General features: G+C 46.1%; 1 protein-coding gene across 3 annotated transcripts in view; it reads right to left on the bottom strand.

The window, feature by feature from the left end:
• The window catches only part of cep112 (centrosomal protein 112), an 80,805-nt gene that overhangs the window by 41,277 nt on the left and 16,355 nt on the right, over nucleotides 1–23,173 (bottom strand). For all 3 annotated transcript variants that reach the window (XM_079281915.1, XM_079281914.1, XM_079281916.1), the window contains exons 9-18: nucleotides 20,456–20,555; nucleotides 19,829–19,947; nucleotides 19,342–19,485; nucleotides 15,914–16,068; nucleotides 15,576–15,705; nucleotides 15,371–15,463; nucleotides 15,194–15,253; nucleotides 13,893–13,972; nucleotides 4,603–4,738; nucleotides 2,687–2,794 (exon numbers count right to left, since the gene is read on the bottom strand). In XM_079281915.1, the coding sequence (XP_079138041.1) occupies nucleotides 2,687–2,794; nucleotides 4,603–4,738; nucleotides 13,893–13,972; nucleotides 15,194–15,253; nucleotides 15,371–15,463; nucleotides 15,576–15,705; nucleotides 15,914–16,068; nucleotides 19,342–19,485; nucleotides 19,829–19,947; nucleotides 20,456–20,555 (1,125 nt within the window). The remainder of the gene's footprint in view (nucleotides 1–2,686; nucleotides 2,795–4,602; nucleotides 4,739–13,892; nucleotides 13,973–15,193; nucleotides 15,254–15,370; nucleotides 15,464–15,575; nucleotides 15,706–15,913; nucleotides 16,069–19,341; nucleotides 19,486–19,828; nucleotides 19,948–20,455; nucleotides 20,556–23,173) is intronic.

The following is a 23,173-nucleotide window of genomic DNA, read 5'->3' as shown; positions in this document are numbered from 1 at the left end:
TTGTCCCACAGGGATAGTCGGATTCATACAGCAGCACAAGTTCACAGCTGACAGGCTGACAAGCAGGCAGTGGCTTCCAGAACTCCCCAGCAGGACATCGTGGCTTACTGTTCGCTCCGGTTCAGAGTCTCGGGTCATGGGGGGGGGGTTGTTTTTGGAGGAAAGAAGGGATCTGAGGTGAAACGAGGATGACGAAGAATTGGGCAAGATAGATCCGCTGTGAGAAAAACAGCTAAAAAGAAAGACGGAGAAGAGATGTCAGAGAGCAGAAGCTAGGAGCCTGGTTGTGACATCACGTAGCGCCAGCGTGCAGCGGAGGATGCTGGGTGCTGCGGTTCTTAAAGGGGCCGGCGTGGCGTTTATGAGGGAAGACTGAGTCGGTTACAGCACAGCTTGGTGCCACGGATACACAGTGGGCCGGGTGTTGCTGCACAGCACGACTCCTGTCAGACCGGCTGACGTGGTTGTGTGTGCGCATTGAGACAGGACAGTGAGGTAATGGGCTTCTTTCAAGCCCCTGGGGGGGGGGGGGGGGGGGGGTCTGAAATGTTTGGGAAGGAGGAGGAAAGAGGAGGGTTGAACAGAAGCCCTGTCTGGTCTCAGCAGGGGAGGCTGGGGTGGGTGTGGGAAGGACGAGAGAGGATGGAAGAAAGATCTGAAGATCGCTGTAAGATCTGAACTGAAGATGGCCGGTGAGCGGCGCTGGACATTAGTATTTATCTCTGCGTACAGTTCGTACACACACTTGCATGTCTATAAACTATAGGCTGCTTTATTATCTGCTCTCCCAAGCTTACATCTGACCTCCCCACGTCATGCAAACATGGTCGGCTGGAAAACAACTCCTCCATACACAGCTCCCTTTTTTCATTTTCTTTTAACGTCTCATTGAAGTCGCCCTTGAGGGAATGTTCCTTTGTGAGCATCTGAATGGACAAATTTGACCTACTGCAATCGTGTGACACCAATCTCTGTGGAGCGGCGGCACAATGCACAGACACATGGGTGAGCGGGTGCACACAGAGTACCCGTGGTCATGCTGTGTGTGTGTGTTAAAGAATACACACACACGACATAAAACGATTGTGCTCGCAGTAACTCATGAATAATCACACGTCTTCACGTGCGTGTACAGAAAAAACAACGTCCTCTTTCTTTCTCTACCCTTCTAACTGTGTAGCTAATGTCACCAGCGCTCGCATCAACATCATCACCACGACGACGACGACAGGCCTTTTCGTCTTTGTGTGCGTCTTTGTGTTTCATCTTCAAGACAAAAGGCTGCCTGACGAGCTGCTAACCCTGTGTAGCTGGCTTCAACTGTCAACTGCACCCCCACACTCTGAAGCAGCAGATGATAACCGTCACTTCAGTTGTTCCTGCAACGCTTTGATTACTTACCTGTTTGTTTTTCACACGAGATGGAATTCACGATAGCTTCAGAGCAATCCGCTGGAGCTGGCACTCAAAACACCGATAAATCCTCCGTTACCGGATCACTTTAGAGGCATGGAAATGTCTTTTGGATACACGTACGATCTGTTTCAAGGTTTAAGCGGCATTGTCTGATTGCTATGACAATATATGATTGCAGAAAGAGCATTTGCCACTTTCCCACAGTTAAATGAGTTTTTGGTGGATACAAAAAAATCCAATTTGAATCTTTTGAAAGTGTGATTTACGAAACACAAAGTGTTCAGTCATGGCGCAAATCAATAACGGGCAACCATCTCTCTACTCCTTGGAGATAACACCGGCCTTCCATCCTTCTACGGCAAACCTAAGGCAAATTACACGCGGCGTAAACTCCATCAGTCCTGGAGATGAGCGCTCGCATGCTTATTAACGGACAGGTTGAGTGCTGGCAGTGAATCGTGCCGCGGGTACAGATGGGAAACAAACACGAGATCGGTCGTCTCTTAAATCTTCTTCATTTAAAGAAATAATAAAAGAACTGAAATTATTTATTATTTGATGGCAATCTAGGGATAAATGAATGTCTTATTTATTAGTTGCTATGCAGGACTGAATGATGATGCCTGAGTGAAGCCATTCTGTATCTTCTATACATTGTAATATGAATTAGGGTATTCACGAGTGGACAAAACCCACTGGCTGCTGAGGTTAAAGTGAAATGTAAGTAATAGAAAGATAAACTTTGCTACAATGAGACTGGCGGCCTCCGATAATATCCATTTATGTGCTTTAATTGAATCCGATGCCGGATGAGAGATGTCCTCCTATCAGCAAGCTGGATTTCAATGAGAAGCGGAAAAAAAAAACGGTTTCTAGACTCCGAATCGAAGAAGAGCGACAGAGATGCGACGATAAGCGGACCGAGTGTCTGCTATGCAGATTGCATTCGTTTTCAATTGGCAACGTTTAGGATATTTATTGAGCTGCAATCCAAGCGTAATCTAAAGCGTGCCCCTTATCGTGAGGAATGAATCAGGTGGAACAGATGTGGAGGAATAACAAAATGAATGTCAGTCCCCTTTGGTTGGCTCCGGCTGCCCAAAGAAAAGATACAGCAATGTGATGATGATGAGGAGAGGAGAAAGAGGAGACTTCTTTCCACTGGCTTCAACGTGAGGCGACGAGCAAGAGAACTTCTCACACGTGCAGGTTTAGGTTGACAAACACACGGTCGACAGACGGACAGGAACGTAAAGAGACTCGTACAGACCTGCTGCTCGTATTTCTGTCGGAGTGCGTCGAGCTGCTGGCAGAACTCTTTGGCCTGGTTCTCCCTGAGGGACTTGTGGCGGATCAGGTCCTCCTCCACCTTCTCCATCTGGAGGCATGAGAAGAACAAAAGCAAAAGACGAAATAAAGAATTCAACTTTTCAGATACATAAATGATAAAACGTTTGTGTACATTGGAAAGTGATATAAAGAGACGAGAACATGAGCATAAAACAACCGCGGACAATGATTCACTGAAACTGTACATCTGTACAGCTGTATGCTGTGTGTAACGCTCAGAAAATGCTAAATGGTTTTTGATTGATCCATTTAAAATGCTGCAGCCTCCTTTGAACGCAACAGAGATTTGATTCCGTGTGGCGCTTCTTCTTCCCAAAGCTAAATAGAGCAGATTTTTCCTTTAAGGGTCGTCTTAAAGTGGGACACAGGTTTTAAAACGAGAGGAAGACAGAGAGAGGAAGAGATACACCGTCTGCAGACAGAGAGGATGAAGAGAGGAAACATGGAAGAATAAAAAAAGCTTCTACGGCATTAAAGCCTTTTGCAGGAAAATGGAACGGAGCGAGGAAGGGTGGGGAGGATGACAGGGATGCAGAAGAGACTGCTGCTCTCTGGGCTTTGATGTGGGCTGAGGATAAAGTCAGATTGGAGATTGGGATGCCAGGGGCGCGATGGGAAAAGAGACGGAAAAATGAGAACAGGAGAAAAGAGGAGGAGAAAGATGAGGGGAAAATACAGAACTACAGACATTTTCCAATGATATCACTTCCCACCCTGTAAAAAAAACCCCAAAAAAAACATGTGTTCAAGAAGCAGAAACAACCAAGAAAGTTCTGTCTCTCAATAAGAGGTCTTGAACACGGTGTGTTTTTCACTTGAACGGCAGAGGACATCTCAGTCTTCTGGGTGTCTTCTCTGCCTTCTTTAGGGTTCAGATGCAAGCTGCACATCTCGTCTCTCGTCAATACGACAAACATTTGAAATTCCCTCTGGGGGAATAAAGGTTGCCGTGTGTGCCCGCCAAACAATCATGCATAATCGAGGCCCACGCGAGACGTTTTCTTACACTACAACACACCGCTTTGCCGAAACACTTCACTAATCAGTGACTAAAACTTGCTAATCTCCCCGACACGCAGCCCTTTAAAAACATCCAGGACTCAGCGCAGCCTCGTCAACACGGCACTAAAAAAACGCCTTCAGCCAAACTGTGTTGTAAGACAGCATCAGAGGTTTACAGCGGCGTTTGCATCGATTGGAGAACTCTCCCAATGAGCAGCAGCAGCCCACGCGGTGTGGAGCGCTGAGCGCGAGAGCCGGGCCCGACGTACGAATTAGTCTGGCTGCTTGTAAAGCAAGTGACCCGTCCTCCATCGAAACCCGACCATCCCACGCCACGCCCACTGAGAGGAAGTGAGGTCAACGTGCGACGGCGGAGGAACGGACGAACGAACGAGCCCGCTTCATGAGCAGGATTATAAAATCACGGCATTCTAAATGAGTGATCATTATTTGTGTGTGTTGTATAGGAGCCAATGAAGGAGAGGGGGGGGGGGGGGGGGGACACACGGAGGAATTCAAGCGCAGCCAGCGTGGCGCCCTGTTGCATCTGTGGTCAGGCTGTGTCTCTGCAACCACAAAAATGTGTGTGTGTGTGCATTGTCTTGGTTACTGCTTGTCAAACAGCTCACTCCCTTTGCGGTGAAGCAAACATGAAAGGGAGGAGGGGAACAGTGCATCTGTATCCAAACCAAACATGTGCAGATGTGCAGTCGTATTAGAGAGCGATGTACAGCATTGCATGCATACGCACGTGTGATAGGAAACAGGTGGGGCGTGCGTGGAGATCACTTTGTGTTAGCTGACATGCTACTTGTGCCTTTGTGTGCATCAGACCTGGAGTTTCATGTCAGCGTAGTCCTTCTCAGAGCTGAGCTCCACCTGCTTCTTGAACTGCTCCAGCGCCGCGTCGGCCTGCTGGATCTGCTGCCGCTGGCTCTCTCTGGCTCTGTCCAGCTGGCTCTCCATCTCCCTTCAAACCAAACACACACAACATATAGAGATCCAGAAAGACCCAGAAATGCTTTGTCAAGAACTTTTCAAAACAGTAGTTTCAAAACGCTTTCGAGAGGAGAGTAAAGAAAGAGAGAAATTAGAGATGGATGTAGAAACGTCTGATCGAATAGTTAAATCTGATCTCATGTGACCGTGGAGCGTGTAGCTGGTATCGCTTCGCCTTGTAGGTCTGTGTGGTCCTGGTGACACCTACTCCAGCAGTAACTACAACTAAAGAGATTTGAGTACTCTGCCAGATGTTTACCGCAAAAACGTACAAGTGCGTGGTTAAGATCAAAATGAAGATGAAAATATGCCCGTTTTGACGTTGTGGCTGGTGGGATCCCATCATAAGATGGTCTCTTGTTATTTTCGTCATTATTTTATTGGAAAGAACAGAGTGGAGAGTCAAACACCTCGTGTCCTCCATGCGGGTACGCTGCTGCTGCTGCTGCTTTTGCCGGCAGATGTCAGCTCGTAGCGTTGCGAGCTGAACGGATTGACAAGCATATAGTGAGAAGGACAGCCTCACACTGAGAGCTGTCAGCGCCCAGCCAGGAGGCCCAGCCACGACATCATACATACATACAGTAATACCAAGCAGCTGTCAAGCCTGAACACATGAAGGGTGTGGGGAAAGGGTAGAAAGAACGACAAAGCTGGAAGTGAAGTGAGTGTATGAGGGTGGTGTTTTTGTAAATGTAAATGAATGTGATTGCACATGTTGAAATGTCAGACAGAGATCACAGACTTATGGCCTAAACCTACGTTCACCGAAAGAGATTTACGTCATAAACAGCAGACAGACAAAAACATTTGAGGTCCAAGTGCCTCATTTGATCACTTTTATCTGACTAAAAGCTACAAATCAATGTCTGGCCTGCTCTTCACAGCTGATGAGGAAACTCTGTTGTCCTAAGTAATGACACATATGATTTAGTTTTCAATCATGTCAACACGCGCTCACATCTGACACGTTTTATCGTCACACGATGATTGATATTGGATTTGGAGCGTGAAGAAGAAGCTGGCAGACTCCGAAATCCATTACAGGACCGCTCAGAGACGCCAATCGAGAATCTTGGGAATATTACTGTTATTTAATTATTTTTTACAAATAATATATGCCTTAACTATTAGAACATATATCATGTAAATACAAATACGTTTAAGACATATATTACACAAGTATGTGTATGTTCTCCCCAAGAGCACAGACCAGCATCAAATCAGATTCAATGATCGTCTCGTGATAAATGATGAAAGAATATAAGAACTACCGCGCTGGGAGCAACATTGAGGATAACTTCATGTTTTTAGATCAAGTCCAAACAACAACGGGTCATTTTATTCTGCTCTCAGCCGCAGAATCCCAGAGAATAAGATGAACTTTCAGCCCCCCGTCCCTGCTATTCATGTGTGTGTCTGGTAATCATGCAACGGGTGAACCTCATTGAATCTTCAGCGCACAGCGAAGACATTTTTTCTCGGCTGCAGACGCATAACTGCTGTGCAGCTTTGTTTTAGTTCACTGCAACAGTTGGTGAAATCTTCTGAGAGCTTTCTTGTGATGTCAAACATGACAATGTTGGGGAGAGAATATGGCAGGATGTGGTGTGTGTGTGTGTGTGTGTGTGGCTGTCTCTTGCTCCCTTGTAAATTAACACTCATTGTACGTTTAATTATTCCCCATAGACAAGCGGAATGAATTATTTTGGCCGGTGGGTGAGACTTTAAACCAATTAGAAGAGCAGCTACGTGCATTCATCTTTTCACAATGCAGGACTGACAAGTGTGTGCGTGTGTGTGTGTGTCTGTGGGTGTTTTACAACTCATAAGGGCCACGGTTCATTAACACGGTGATGAAAGCTGAGCAGGTAGTACTGAGAACACACACTTACAAAAACAACCTACGTCTACAGAGATCACGACAGTCTCTTCCGGAGCATACACACATTCACAAAGTCTGCATTCTTGTTCAGTGATTAATCACTCCCTATAATCAAAGCAACAACTTTATGAAGATATGACATACAAAAAACAAAAAGGAAACAGAGAAAGTCAGAGGAGACAAACAGCAAAATGAGAAAAAGGGAAAAAGAACAGAAGCAGAGGATTGAAAAAGGAATGTGCAAGCTTTCTCTCCTCTTTATAGTGTTCTGTCTCTTTGTAATTTTGGTCTCTCTCATGTCGGACATCAAACGACAAAGAAATAGTTTTGTTTTTTTCCTCTCTCTCTCTCCCAATTTTGTGTAGTCTGTAATTATTAATCAGTCTTGTTGCATGGCTGCCTTCCGGGCTCAGACAGACACAAAAGGATTTGAGGAGACGAAGAAGGAAAAAGACAGGAAGAGAGGAAGATGGAAAAGAGGATGCCACAGAAATAGCAAGTTTTTTAAAACTTCCAAGAGCAGAGCAGAAATGAATTGTGGGTGTGTGTGTGTGTGTGTGTGTGTCTCGCTTCAGAGACGACGGAGCTCGTGAGTGCGCATGCATGTGTGTGTGCCTTTGTTCGTGAGCCACAGTCACAAACTGTGTGTGTGACTGACAACTCTACTCAAGGAATGCACTGTGACTAAGTTGGAGCGGCGCCTATACCTCTGAGGATACACCGGAAAAAATCCACTGCAGCGAACTTCCAGTGTGTGACACATTGAAACATATTATTCTCTAAAGCTGAAGAGAGCAGGTGAACACATGGCACCTTCAGTGATTCCTCCGAGAATAACTATGTGTAGGTGTGGTCACTGGAGAGGTAGACAGTGTGTCACCATCAATAACAGAGCACTGACGGTGAGATGAGAGGAGTCAGGGAGGCCTGGCAGGGAGAAACGGAGAGGGTAAAGGAAGGAGAGGGCTGCCAGCGCCAGGGCGGCCCGTCGGCTTTAAATGGATCTCTGGTCAGAAAAGTTGAAGGAGAGGAGGCTCAAATTAAAGATGTGCCTTCTCTAAAGAGGAAGTCCTCTCATCCCTCAATCCTAAACGGCTGTTTAAAGGGGAGGACGAGAAGGAGGCGAGGAGAGAGAGAGCGAGAGAGGAGTGTTTGTGCTAGAAAGGGTGAAAGAGCTTCCGCCATCCAGCCGCCTGGCAGACAGGAGGGATGCCGGCGTTTTTTCCGGACTGCCCTAACCACACAATGCCACGTGCCGCCTGTAAAGAGACAAGGAACCTACTGTATATAAACATACACATAGAGTTCATGCAAAGAGTACACATTAAAGTCAATGCACACGGAGGCAACTCTAATTGCAGATATTATTTTCATGCAAGTGGAGTATTTAAGAATTCTACGGGCTGTGATGTGGGCGGAGCGGCGCATGGAAAAGACTGACAAACAGACTAGAATGCATGCTTGCTGCGGATAGATGCCTCTGGTCTCCGGTATAAAAAGACAGAGCGAGAGTGTGTGTGTGTGTGTGTGTGTGCGCGCGCAAGTGCATGCGAGAGTCCCGTGCATCTGCTTCTGTGAGCTCATCCAAACGGAATGATAACGAATCCACAGACACATCAAAGGGGCCTGGAAAAAAAAGAAAAAGAGGGAGCACATAAAAAGAGAGAAAATGCAAAACTGAAATATTCAGCTCCCTCTGAAGAAAAAAATAGAACAGGCTTGGATTTCATCCCGAGAGAAAGAGAAAAGGGGAGGAAGAAAAGAAAAGAAAGACAGACGCAGAATAAGAGACAGACCACAAATACGTGAACACAAAAGAGAGACGGCACAAGACAATATTAAAGAGAGAGAGAGAGAATAGAAAACAGAGTTATTGAGCTTGATGGCTGTGAAACTGCCTACAAACATGGTCTGTTTATGAACAGGATCTTCATATCAAGATAGGAAACTAAATGGCCACTTCGGTAGAAAGAAAGAGGCGTCTCTTTTATTGTCCGTCTCCCACAGTGGCATCGGGGCACAGCAGGCATCTGGGTCCAGAAGAAATCGGCATGACACAATTGCTAATTCTTAATTCCAGACAGAAAAATTCATCTGCAACTATTTCGATAACAAACACCTCCGTCCTGCTTACGCATGTGAATATTTTCTGGTCTTCTGTGACAGTGAAATTCATATTTTATTTCGCTATTGGTCAGGCAAAAGACGACATCGCCTTGAACTCTGGGTCACTGAGATGGACTTTTATTTTTTTTACTACTTTGAGACATATTTGGACCAAATGATCAATAAAGTAAATATACGTTGTGTACATAGCTTTATTTCAAAGAAAGGTGGAGTATCGTGCATCGCCGATCACTGGCCTTGACTGAAGGGAAAGGGGCTTAGCGTCGTGCAGACTGACGTTCCAATTCATCTCTACCGACAGTGGTCTATGACGCTCATTTCCTTTCGTTGGGTAGTGTGTCAACGCCAACTAGACCCCCTAAAGAGATAGAAGGATGAAGAGGGATGTGGTGCAACCCACTGACAGCACCACTATGTGGGTGGATAAACATGTGGGTGAACTAAAAACACATAGTACACGTCTTTCGCATACTTCAAAAATGGCTCTGGAGTTCAGTTACTTATTTAATATTTCTAAAACAACCCATTTCTTTACTAGAGGGGGAAGAGATCTTACTCATGGTTTGTGACCGGGGTTTTCTTCACTTCGCTGTGCATTTAGATGCGATTTGGCTTCATGAATTATGCAGACTGCAGCATAATAATGCTAAATCAACTCGGCACGAGTCCCGAAAGTAAACACACTGTATTTACATATCCCAAACATGATACAATGGGAAATGAAGTTGGAAGCTTTTCTTTAACGAGACAATGAAAGCCCTGAAGACGCTCTCTCCAGATTGAGTTGTTTCAGTGCATGAATTTACTGTAATAATACTGTCAGTGCGTGTTTGTAAGTGAGCTAGTTTAATGAAATAAAATGTCTAATCGGGTTATGTGTGACAATCAGGTAGGCGTGGCGAGGCCATTTAATGCCATTACATCATGATATGGAAATGTCACAAAGCCAATCAGGCGAACACATTAAGTGACGCGAGAACAGATATGGGAAATTATAGCTGAATAACTAAATGTCAGGGTCGCTATTAACTTATTTAAACTTATTATCTGCCTCATTGTCTGTCCTTTTAATTTAATATTGACAAAGACCGGAGAAGACTTGTTCCATTAGATATTACTGCAGTGATAGCAGGCGGTGAGCTCAGCCCTACACCTCTATTAAAGGGGCAGTGTGCAGGATTTGGAGCGTTGGTGATTAGCTAGCCGTGGGGGGCGGGGGGGGAGGGGGGGGGGGGGACCTCACTTGCACTAAAATGCCCCCACAGCTGGCCTGGCTATGTAAACACAGAACGTATCCTCAGACAACGAATCTTATGATAGCCTACAAAAAGGCACTCGTTTTTTCATGTGTTTTCCTATGAAAGCCGGCAACAAGTGTCAATTTCCTCCCGTTAACTACCTCGTAATGTTAGGAGGTACGCAAGTTACATCACAAATAAATCAACGTAGACTCCTTTCACACGGGGAATGGACAGCGGCACACTGCCTGAAAGATCTGGGCTTGTTGGACCCGCCCGTTGTTTGCAGCAAAATCAACACTTTTTTTAAATGTAGCATCTTTAACTGTACCTTCAGCAACCTCGGCTAATGGGTCCCAGTTTAAGAGCTTTTTTTTTTTACAGTCCTTCCCTTTCTGTCAGGTCTGTAGTATCGAACCGGCGCTTAACCCGTCTCCATCCTCCCCTTTCAATGCCGTTGCCATGGGAGTAAATATTGAGCCCCGGTGAAGCGTTTCCAATATTCAGGATCCATACCTCCACCTGCTCCTGCACCTCAGCACTAACTGGGTCCGCTCGGCTACCTCTGGTCCCTCACCGGACCACCACCACCCCTGCTTCCCTCCATCCCTCCTGCCATGGGAGAGGAATGCTGGGAAAGATAAGACCACTTCAAAAGACACACAGATGTAGGGTTTGCATGTGCACACACACAAAATAACATGAAAGACCGTAGCGGATGCATCCTGCACCTTTAAGAGCAGAGGGGACACTATCTCATGCAAACATGTGGGCAGGCATGCACAAACACCAAGAAAGAAACAATGACACCCGGACCAACACACACTGAATTAACAACAAACCAAAATAAACGTTTTCATGTCTCAAGAGCTCGCTCCTAAATCAAACAGTCGCTTGGTGGCGGGCACCTTACAACAAACATTTAAACAATAGCAGAACAGCGGGGGGTTTTAATTAGGGACAAACAGGATTATGACTGAAGGGAAGAGTTGGTGACACATCCCATCCATGACAGAGTGGGCGTGTGCACAGGAATGGACAGCCACCGCGTAGCCTCTCATGAAGGCCAGCACGCTTTTCCCTTTTTCCGGCTGCCTTAAAGCAGACGCTTGCCTCTGCCGCTCCAAACTGTAAACGATCAAACTGAGCAGAAGTCGCCGCTGAGAGGCAGTGAAAGAGTCGCTGCCCTGCAGCACGCGGTGCTGATGAAGCACAGTTCGGGTGGCACGCTGCAGGAAGTAGGACTGGAATGAGACGGTGACAGCCTCTTCATAAGAGGAGAGAAACACAGTAATGGAGCAATAAACCAGCTGCTTCTCTACCATAAACATTCAGGTGACTTTTCCGATGTTTTTTTAATTTTTTTCATTTGGAGGTCACTGTTGCAAACGCAGGCAAGCTGTTCCCCAGATGAGCCCCCCCCCCCCCCCCTCCCCCTCTGTGGTGCAGCATCTCTCCATCTCTATGCTAATGCCCTGTAATGTAAAGGCACGTCGGGATGAAAGAAGAAGAGAGAAACTTGTTCTCTGCACAGCTTTGTGATGCTTTCCTGTTGTTGTTGCTATAGTAACCCAGAACCTGGAACTCAAATTGACACAGCGATGCTTATTTGCATGGCAGGACAGCGTGGCGTTTCTTCTGTTTGTTCTGGAGAGAAAGAGTGGGTGTACACCATGGAAAGAGAGGGGTGTATATATATATATATATATATATATATAACTATATATATAAACGACCATAATCGAAACTACCGACAGATTCAACAATATATTCTTTTAACAGTGTGGATCAACGCTCATCGTAACACAGCGCACACACACACACCACGCAGAGTCTGGAGGGCATGTTGAGCAGCTCAATTTGTTTAGTTTCATCACCCGTCTTCACACGGACACACCCCGGCATGATGCGGTCTCTCGCTACGTCTTTGAAGTTCTCCTGGATCGCCTTTAAAGGCCATCAGTGTTGCCTCGACAGCAGGCAGGTAGACATAAGACTGCTTAATGTGTGTGTGTGTGTGTGTGTGTGTGTGTGTGTGTGTGCGGAGTACTTAATTAGCTGAGAAGCCCGATGGGCCACTTGCCGTTTCTCAGTGCTTAACACTAAGCGAGGGAATGGCTGGCTCGTTACTGATACTAACAAGGGATAATTTATGCACAAACGGATCCGTCGGCTGTGTTTAAGCTCGTCCTCTGTTGCCGAGCCGACAATGACAAACGCAAACAATAAGCAGGCACGACCATCAATGTCCCGTTGAGATCTTTCATGCTGAATACTAAATGCCACAAAACCGCAACATTAGCTTTCCGTGTCGTTTCACACTGACAGAAACACAAAGGAGCAGCAGTAATGAGCAAGTCCTACAGCTTAATGCAATTCCGTATTCATCGGGGAAGCATCCGTCCTCGTCTTTAGAAGCCACTTTAAAAAGTCTTTGGCTAAGACACAGAGTGCCTTGGGCTATTTATTAGGCCCGTAGGAGAAAAAAACAGCCACGCTCAACCCGTTATGTTTAAACCCACCGCCTCTGGGCTGCTGTTGTACTGTGACAAAGAGTTGAAGACTTTTTGGCTGCAGCCGGAGCTGAGGTTGTCGAATGGGCGTCGTGTTTAATTGTGCAGAACACATTCTAGTTTTCGCCCGGGACCGAGTAATATGGTCCTGTATGGGAAACCCAGTGGAGTGTTCTTCTGACTGGTTGGAGGGAGTCCGTTGACATCTGGGGGTGTCGGCAGAGTGAGCCGCTCTGGAGAGGAGGGAGGGAGTGATAGAGCTGAAGGGTGGGAGGAAGAAGCCGAGGGGAAACTAAAGAAGGACGGGAGTGATGAGAGTGAAGTTATGGGCCACGAAACCAGAAACAAAGCGCTGAAAGGCGCTAAAACGATGTAGAGCTGAGGGGAACTGCAGAGTTGGGTAATGATCATAAACAAGAGCAACTGCATGTTAAACGTACGTTTCCCTCATGCGTAAGATCATCATCTCATGATGTTATTATTCTATATTAAATCTATTAAGTGTTACATTTTTTAGTAGCATGGTTGTTCTCGTGTTGAGGCAGATTCATACAGCTGGACCAAGTTTGCTATTTCTCTTCAAGACAACACAAAGTCTTATCACGTGTGAAGCTCTGATTGGTGTGACTTCTCTCCACAGCTCTGTACTCTACCGGCTTCTAAAACATAAAAAAAAAAAGATCAAAGAGAGTGTGCAAAGGGGTTGGCTGTTTAAAGCCAAACTCCACCTTAATCCAGAATTCATGCAGACTGTTAGAGAGTTGTTTATGCCTTCTGACTTGAGTCTTTGATCATACTAATACAGTTTGAAGCCACAAAGTCAAGGCTCAAGTGTGTGATACAAATAACTGTAAAATAAATGTTCCACTACAATTATATATGTTGGAAATGACCAAGGGGGGGGGGGGGGGGGGGGGGGGCAACGTCAGTACAAACGGTAATAGAGAAGAACATTTGTCCATAAACCTGTCAAATAACCCGCGGCGCTGTCGCGGTGTTTTGATGATATTCTTAGATCGTGATCGAGTTTTGTGCAGCACTACGTTTGCACACGCAAACATCTTTTCCCAGAAGTCTCCCCGACTGTATACACATTGTTATATCTGGAACATCCAGCTTGCAAACGCATCAGCAAAGGTCGAAGAACACGCACGCACGCACGCACGCACACACACATCGTTCTCACCAATGTGAAAATGATATTAGAACTGATCCAGTAAAGTGTATGTGGGTGAAGCTTTTTGTTTTCATGAACCCTAATGCTGAGTGGAGTAATCAGTACAAATTAAAAACGGTTCACTGTGACACTTGAAGTTTTTACTACAACAATTACCACTTATAGTTCGGCCTTTCTCACTGTACCTGAGTGCATCTTCTAGTTTGGCGATCTTCCTCTTTGCTTCTGTTCTCTCCTTCTCTGCTTCATTGTGGATTGCCAAAACCTGAGGGAGGGAGGGAGGGAGGGGGAGAGACAGAGAGAGACAGAGAGAGGTGGATGTGAGTGCACAAGCAGACGCCATCAAACATCACTCAACAAAACTCTGCCGTCTGTGACCTTGTGCATCTGGCCTCGTCTCTTCTCTCTATCGCCCCATCAGAGAGGGCCTCTCACTCTGGATCTGTGGCAGCCATATGGGCCCCTGCTACGTCCAGATACCGTACCCTGGCCTCCATAACGGCGGCTCGTTTACCACTCCCGAGGAGTGGGAAGAGGAATCTTTCGCGGGAAAATGAACCCCTGACTCCTCTTTCCTTCATTGTTTAAATCTCCTCTTACCGTCCAGAAGAATACTACAAGGACGGGATAAAAGAAAAGCACACAAAACGACTGACTTTCTTTCAAAGACGCTTAATTGAAATTCTCCCTGACCCTGAGTGAAGTGCACAAAGGCCTGCTAAGTTCTTGCAGGTGTCTCAGCCAGAGGGGGCCCCGTCTCTGGGTACGCCAGCCTGCCACGAGCACACACATTAGAACAATCTGGCACTTTGAAGATGACCCAGGTGCAGCAGGTCTTTAAAACCCAACTTTCACCTCAGAAGTCTGGCTTGGACCGGTCTGGTCCGGCTCAGATTCTTAAGAGTGGTCTCTTCACTCTATGGTTTACAGCTGCTCTGCGGCTTTGAAGAGGGTCCCTCAAGAGTAAAAGGCAATTAAGTGTAGGCCCGGGTACACTGACAGTGCACACTTCAATGAGAGAAATGTCTCTTTTCAACGTGCTCTTTCGCAGAGCGACTCTACTTATTATTCAGATTTCCTTATAACTCCCCATTCCCAACTTTCGACGCTTTCTACCTTTTATGCTAAATCATACATTTCCCATCCTGCTCTCTTTCTTCTTCGCCCAGTCCTTCATCTACTTGTTAATCACGGCGCTGATTTTACGAGACCAGACATAAAAGTAAGGGGAACAAAAAAAGAACATGTGACTCCGGGCTTTGATCTCCACTTGACCGTAATAACTGTGTCCAGGGCTGTTTCAATGCAACGACAGACGCCACGGAGCTCAGAGGATCGCTTTCACACACACACACACACACACACACACACACACACACACACACACACACACACACACACACACACACACACACACACACACACACACACACACACACACACACACACACACACACACACACACACACACACACACACACACTACCTTTTTCTCACAGTTGATCCGCACTTCGTCTTTTTCCTTGTGAAACTTCATCTCTTGATCCTGGAAGGGAGCAGAGTTGGAATGATACTGTGTGGCGGAGGTGATACGGTGACACACCACACAAAGACCCCATTCTAACCTTCATTTAAAACATGCCACCCCCCCCAAAAACCGTACCCTGACTTGTTGGTGTCTTTGGTGTTGACTGTCCTGGAGCTGCTGTTTGAGTAGCGCTATACTTTTCTCAAAGTCCTCCATCACCTCAGAGGACTGGAAGAGAGAAACAGAGAGGAAATCGTTCAATCCACCTCCTCCTGTATGTAACTGTATGTTTGTCAGGCTGGGAGGGAGAGCGTTGTCGAGGTGTTCTGCTAATGTGGACCTTGGCAGCAGACAGAGCATGTTCCTTATGCAAGTGGCTCAGGTCAGTCTCGTGTTTGACTTGGAGCTTCTGCACGGTCTGCTCGTGCTGCTCACTCTGCTGCTGCTTCTCCTTCTGCAGGATCAGATGTCTGTTGACAGTTAAAGAGCACGACAGGGCGGTTAACACATAACCTGTTCCTATTCCCCAATTAAAGAATTACACGAGTCACTTCCCCTCCCTGTTGCTCCAGCAGATTTAAAGGGTTTCTTGGCACCTTACATGCCAGTAACATGTGACAAATACATCATTGAAAATAGTTCCCTCTCCCCCCTTTATCACTCTCTAATTTCACAGACCGTCTGTTGGCCTCCTGCAGCGCGACGCTGATGGACACAATGTGAATCTCCAACTGGGCCTTCTCCTGCGTCGCCCTTTGACGCAGCGCGTTGCCCTTCTCCACCTCCACGGACTGCTGTTTCACCCGCAGCTCCAGCTCACGCACCGTTTGCTCCTGAAAACCCGCAAGCACACACAGAAATCACTGCACCAAAACAGCTTGAACCAGCAAGGGGCGCTAGCCTGAGAACACATCACGGGTCAGAGGGTTGCACGCTCCCACGGCAGACGTGAGACACAGAAATGTGGATGCTAATGTGGAGGAATGGGGCGTACAATTTAACTCTTATTTAATAAGTGTATAGTCTCCAGTTATCATATTCATTAAATATGACTAACAGGATTGTTGAAGTCTCAGCTGCTTAAAGGTACAGTGCGTGGATTTCTGGCCACATGCGGCGCTTTGGGGAAACGTTTTGATCAACAGGTCCTTGTTTTGTTTGTCTCTCCTGCTCTAGAAATTAGGAAATATAAATAAGGCGAGGTGCAGACCAGAGCCAGCTTCACTGTAATTTGAAACACTTTTAATGTACACTGTCCAACTTGTGTTACAGAACACTGAACAGTCAAACTAATCACGTGTGTTGAGGCTGAGATTAGATCACATTTCATTGGAAAACGTGCAAAGCTCAAACAGGATTAAGATTTTCAATAAAGACAAAGATCAAAGACCAGCTGATGCACACAGCTTCTTCCGGCAACCGATCTGACGAAGAGAAAACGTCCCCTCTGTGCATATACTGCCCCCCTGCATGCGAGTCTCTGTATGCGTGCGCTTGTTACAGCGTGGAATGCGGCGTGGGCAGGCTGATAAAGGCGATGACGGGGCGCTGATTAAAGATGGAGCGTGCTAGTCAATTTAGACGATGACAGAGGCTGGCGATGACAGGGAGGTGGAACGACGGCAACAAAAAAAAAAAGCAGGGAGCCGTGTGTTTGAACGGAGTGCGAGAGCAGCGCCCGGCGAGGCTGCTGAGAGACATTTGTGTTAGCGGCGTAGGGGCGCCGAGGAGAGGAACAAGGGGGGGGCCTGTGTTGTGCTGGGACGCGTGCTGACACTTAGTATGGAGAGGCGCTTCTTCTCATCTCCTGCCAGAGAGCCGAGGCTGGACCGGGGCACACCTGGACACACTCGGGAGGGAGCAAATCACGTCCCCTAATGAGGTGTTTTAGAAGGAGAATTACAAGGTGTGAAGAGCAGACTGCATGAGGTACGTTATGAGCTCTGCTCCCCTTCAGAGATTTAGAAATCTGACTTTGAAGTTTGAAAAAAAAAAAAAAAAAAAGTCATGTCATTTTGTAGAAAAAAAAAAAGTCATATGGTGGATGAGCTTTTACAGTTTTGGTATCTGGAAGACAGCCTGCGTCGCTCATCTCCTGAGGCTTGGGCGTTGTGTGAGCGGCGGAGCAGCAACAGGATGAAGACAGAAGAAAAGAAGACTTAAGTCAAACTGTAAACTGTGGACTTGTGGGACAGGTGTCACCAAAATGCTCCTACTAATGCTGCAACGTTTACGCCTGTATTACTATGACTGTTACTGGGGATGCACAGATCTGGTTGTCTCAGGCTGATACTACTTGAAGACAATATTGACTTTAACTACACAGGCCTAACAACAGAAAGAAAGAAAGTACTAGCTCAACAATCAGCAGTACAAAGAGAGGATTATTCCTACTAGTTCATCTCTAAACCACAAGACCATACTAATCACATCTCCATTATCCGTCAGTTTAATTACGGACATGCATGGACTACAGTCTAGAGTTGGAATGGCGCAATAGCTTGACAGATACCGGCTTGTCTTTCTTTTCAAACACCTACTCAGTCACTCTACCCGCTCATAGGCTGCGTCCAAAAGCAACAACCTCTGACATATCTGTACGCCCTGTGAGATCTTTGATCTGCGCCGATAGAAACCTAAACAGGTAGCGTCGGGCCGATGGACAGTCTTCATTTCACTGCTATTTAAAAAGGAAAATGAATCATCAGCCTGAGTTTGTCTTGGCTCGCATACTTTAACTGTCAACCGAGCGAACTTTGCACATTGTGTTCTGGGCATGAACTTTTTATGAGCAGCTACGTCTCCCCCTCACAGCGAGCAGAGGAGGAGGAGGAGGAGGAGGAGGCGGAGCAGCCTGAAACGAATCGGCATACAGTATCGTTAACTGTGCAGAGCTACTGAAGCTGCGGGGTCAAAGTGGTGGAGGACTGAATATTCTCCAAGTACAACATGTCTAAACTCAGGTCTTCTGAATGGTATCGTGAACTGCTTTACTATCGGCCACAAGTCAACAGAGCAAAATGAACCTTTTCTCCAAAAAACAAAAAAGAACACAAGAGGACGTTGACACTAAAAGATTTAGGGTTGGAGACGCCATCCACAAAACAAGTGTGCTGTAATAACTCACCTGAGATAAAGTTCACTTTGATCTTCCTACAGAAGGCACGTGTGTGTGTGTGTGTGTGTGTGTGTGTGTGTGTGTATGTGTGTGTGTGTCAGGCCAAACTCGCAGCAGGAGAGCAGATCATTTCCAGTGACAGTGGCTCTTTTCATTCTCTCGGGGCCTCGTCTGCCCTTAATTATTAAAAGAGAGGCCTCACCTCCGGCCCTGCACTGTCCAGTGTTTGATGCCTTTTAAATATTGGCCTGCTGACAGATTAAGGCCAGAAGCGATACGTGCGATACGTATGCAAGCCCACGATTGCTGATTCTAATAACAATACTATTTATTCAACTGGCCCGTGGTGTTGATGATCCCCATTAGTGTAATGTGCACGACCCCACTTAAAACCCCAAATCCTTTCATATGACATCAAATAAACTGGAGCTTTGGGAGGTGTGTGTGTGTGTGTCTGCATATGGAAGATTTAATACACACTTGGATCAAAGACCTTTTTTTTTAAAGATGACAGAGGTGAGATATGCGAGTCATTCTCGCCCAAAGGTGACAGGAAGTCTCCCTTCATTTGAGCCATGGAGTGACACGGGTCACTGTTTGACACGTGTACACACTTCCCTTAGAGCTAAACAAGAGGAGAATTTAATGCAAAAATACACCCATCTCCTCCCCCAAAATCCTGTTTGTTCCAGTGGGAAGTCTGGTGTTTGGTATAGAACATAATCTGCCCACACGAGGTGTCTGAACATCTCCTTGCTGCTGTTTGAGATGAATTCCCTAAACGGCAGCGAGCGAATGCTCGACAGGCGGATGGAATAAACATGAGCGTACTCATCCAAGTTGAATCATGTTACATGATGGGATAAGTTGTTCAAAGTGTTCTCACTTGATACACACAAAGCGGCTGTAAATATCGCAACGCGTAGACAAAACTAAAAAAAGCTTCCTGCAGCTTGATCGACAGCTAAACACACGTTCCTGCACTCACGGTTGCGTGTGACCGAGCGTTACACTCGGCCTCCATCTTAGCCAGCCGGAGGTTGGTGTCCTCCAGCAGCTCCTGGATGCTCTCAGTGTGTTTCTTCTGCAGTTGAAACTTCTCCTGCTCCATCTCTGTGACAGCAGCATGCAGCTGGAGGGGCAGATGATAACTATGCATCAGTCGCACGTCGGTTTCCTTTTATTTCCACGTCTGCTTTGCTTCATTTACTTTTTGCCGCCGTCTCTTTTATAATCTATTTCTTTATGCATCTTAATGTCTTGCTTATTCAAGGGGAATGAACCACATTTATCTACGGCAAAGTCGATTTTCTTATTATTACATCTGAGAAAAGTTGTAGCCCATCACACGCTGAGTGGCCTTGAAGAGATGAGTGGAGATTGCATTAGGATCTCATTGAGCTCGGTTAGCGAGAGCCATCAGGAGTGAAAACACAACTTGCACAATATCCAAACCCTTCAACTGCTCCTCATACCTTCTTCTCCCACTCGTTTTTCAGGGAGTCGGCGCTCTGATCAGACATATTCTTCAGCTCAGCGATCTGCTTCTCTTTGCTCTCGCAGATGACCTGGGACTCCCGCAGCACACTTTGAACTGTGGAACCCCACACACACACACACACACACACACACACACACACACACACACACACACACACACACACACACACACACACACACACACACACACACACACACACACACACACACACACACACACACACACACACACACACACACACACACACACACATACATACAGTGATGCCCATTGATGCGCTGTCAGTAAATCAATGTCAATAAAGATATTGCTTCAGTAAAATAGCCAGTAGCGCTGCCCCTTTTGCCAAGTTGAGACGTTTCTCAGCGAATGCTTTTAGAGACACACGATAGAGACAGAGAAGCGAGGAGGAAGAGAGGATATGAATAAAAAAAGGCAGACATTGTGCGATTATCATTGAGATTAAACAGCGCAGCTGGAGAACGTCACTCTACACCCAGCGCAGTGTCTCTTGTGGAGTTGTATCTTTTTACAGCGAGTGTTCAGAGACACCAGTGTAAACATCCTTCCAGTTAACCCTGCGATGCCCGTGACCTCTCACCTCTCCTCTCCAGCTTACGGATCATCTCCTCAGATTCCTTCTGCTTGGCCCGATAAATGCTCTTCGTCTCCTCAATCTCACCATTCTTTCGGTCCAGAATCTCAGGAGGAAGAAGAGGGAGATTGTTTTCAAACACATACCGGAGGATATTTTTTTTTACTGCTGAGAAAATGGCTAAGTTGCATACATGACAGAGGTTCTTGTTAAAGTGTCTTTTACTTTCACCAGTAGCTGTTAAAGTTAGAAGTCTACTTGTGAAACAAATATAAAACAGACAAACAGCATTTGAACCTGTAATCACCCTTAAAAAAGGTACTTTACACACTTTTCACATCTTTAAACAGATATACAGGTGGCTGTAACACGCCACCAAGGCAGGAAAGAAGAAGTCAGCTAGCAAGTCAACACTGCAACAAAACAGATTAGCAATCATGATGAACATGAAGTACATTTAAGATGTTATTTAAAAAGGACATGGAACATTTAGTCGACATAATTCACCGTATGGCCCGACACGGCCTCATCCGCCACACGCCTAATCTAATCCTAAAGGAGGCTACAGGCTAACGGAGTGAAATGCCATCTGAGTGAACCACCTGTGCCGAGGTGTGATGAGGTCACTGCATCTGCTCGCGCGCCGCCATCTGTGAGCCATTAGCTAAATAAGGCCATGGAGAGTTGGAGCTCCAGTATGGAAGGACAGTCTAGCACTCTCCATATTGAGGAGGAAGATGTCACGACTGCATCATGTACGTGCACATCATGCAGTCGGTCTGAGGGAGTGTCTACTGCCTGATCACCAGGGCAGTTGTGCTGAATCTGCACACAACTTACCGATACATATACTCTCCCAAAGTAAAGACATTGGTATTACCCATCCAAATAAGACCTCCAACAAACAGATGATGCTCTAAATTTCTGGAAAGAAAATATGTTTTTTTTTCGTTAAGAACCGTCCCAAAGCCCATAAGCTACCTTTCCTTTCTAGCATTTTGTTCTATCCAAGTGCACTTAGTCGCCAAGCCTGCCGTCCTCTCTGTGTGTGTGTGAATGGGACGGGGGAGATGAAAGGAGGACGGGGCAATTGGAGCAAAGTTCACCAAACATTTAGGGACACGATGGCGTTTTTTCAATTTATCCAGCCCAGAGACCGTTGGATTTTTAGGGGTCCACCGAGTAAGGCGGTGAAACGCAGCCGGGTCCAGGGAGAGTGCACTACAACGTGGGAAATGACAGCTTTTAGGGTGCTCATTTTAGGCTTTTATAAGACATCCTAATGCATGGTGGGAATCCAGCTGGCCGTCCGTGACTGATACCAATATCACCAGTGAAAGGAGCGAAGTGGAGGAAAATAAGAAACACACCTTCAGTATGTGGAGCTAGAACACGAGTATACTAAAGTGCTCAACAAAAACACAAATGTAATTGAATCCCAATGGCTTTCAAAACAAAACAGTTATTAACACTCTATTGTCTTCTGGTGTTCACTGTGGTCTACTGTTCATTAGCATAATCAGAACGATGTGCTTCTTCACACGAGGTTATTCAATATTTTAGAACTAAACAGCACTGATCCACACACTGTTCTCTCGTTATCCTCGCCACAATGACCAGCAGCCTTTCAGCAACCCATGCATTATTCATACAGTAAAGAGACTAATTACAACTAAACCTAGCTCGCCCACCTTCCATCAGGCTCATCAGCGGGCACCCCTGAACCACTGCCCTTTGAAGCCATTAGAGCACATGTGTCAAACTCAAGGCCCGCGGGCCGAATCCGGCCCGCCACGTCATTTTATGTGGCCCGCGAATCCGCCAGCAAAAAAATAAATTATTAAAAGTTTGACTTGAAAATAAAAGTATCCCCATGGTCGAAATTATGAGATAGAAAGTTGAAATTATGAGATAGCATGTTGTCTGTGTACTGACATTACAACTATCACAACAGGTGGACAGGAGAGGCAACAGCCCGAAAAGAGGTTTTCCAACGATTGAAAAAGATCGAAAAATAATCCCAAAATGTCCACCAAGAGAGAACTTGATGCAGAGGGAAGAAAATGTAATGAAAGATGGGAAAGCGAATACATGTTTGTGCTTCAAGGAGAAAAACGGGTCTGTCTTCTGTGCTATGAGGCGTGTCGGTGATGAAGTAATACAATTCACGTCGGCATTTTGACACCAAACACGGAGCTAAATTGAACCTCCAAGAAAAACATCAAATTGTCCAACAATTAAAAGGCACAGCAGATCACAGCAGAATATATTTACAAAAGCTACAATATTTGTACACTTGAATAAACAATAATCAAATGCAGAGAGAGTTATTTACCAATATGTTCGGGAGAAGTTAGTTATACAGTCTTACATTTACAACCGGCCCTTTGAGGGCGACCGTGATGCTGATGTGGCCCAGAGTGAAAATGAGTTTGACACCCCTGCATTAGAGGGAAGACATTCTGAGGGAATTACATCGGACATAACTTGCAATCTGTGTGTAATTAAAGAGAGGGAGCGAGGGTGTGTGTGTGCGTGTGTGTGCGTGTGTGTGGGGAAGCTAGCTGTCATCCTGTCTCTTGTCAAACACAAAGAAGCAATGGGCATCTTTAAGTGGAGGGAAAATTGGACTGTTTTTCTCCTTTTATTAAAAGCTTCTGTGGCAGCAAAGGCAAGTCATAGCGGGGACGTGACAGATCCCAGGTGCTTGATCTGCAGCACCGA

This window comes from Melanostigma gelatinosum, assembly GCF_949748355.1.
Source record: "Melanostigma gelatinosum genome assembly, chromosome: 13".
NCBI lineage: Eukaryota > Metazoa > Chordata > Actinopteri > Perciformes > Zoarcidae > Melanostigma > Melanostigma gelatinosum.
The sequence above is the reverse complement of the archived record's forward strand: the minus strand, read 5'-3'. Positions and strand labels throughout refer to the sequence as shown.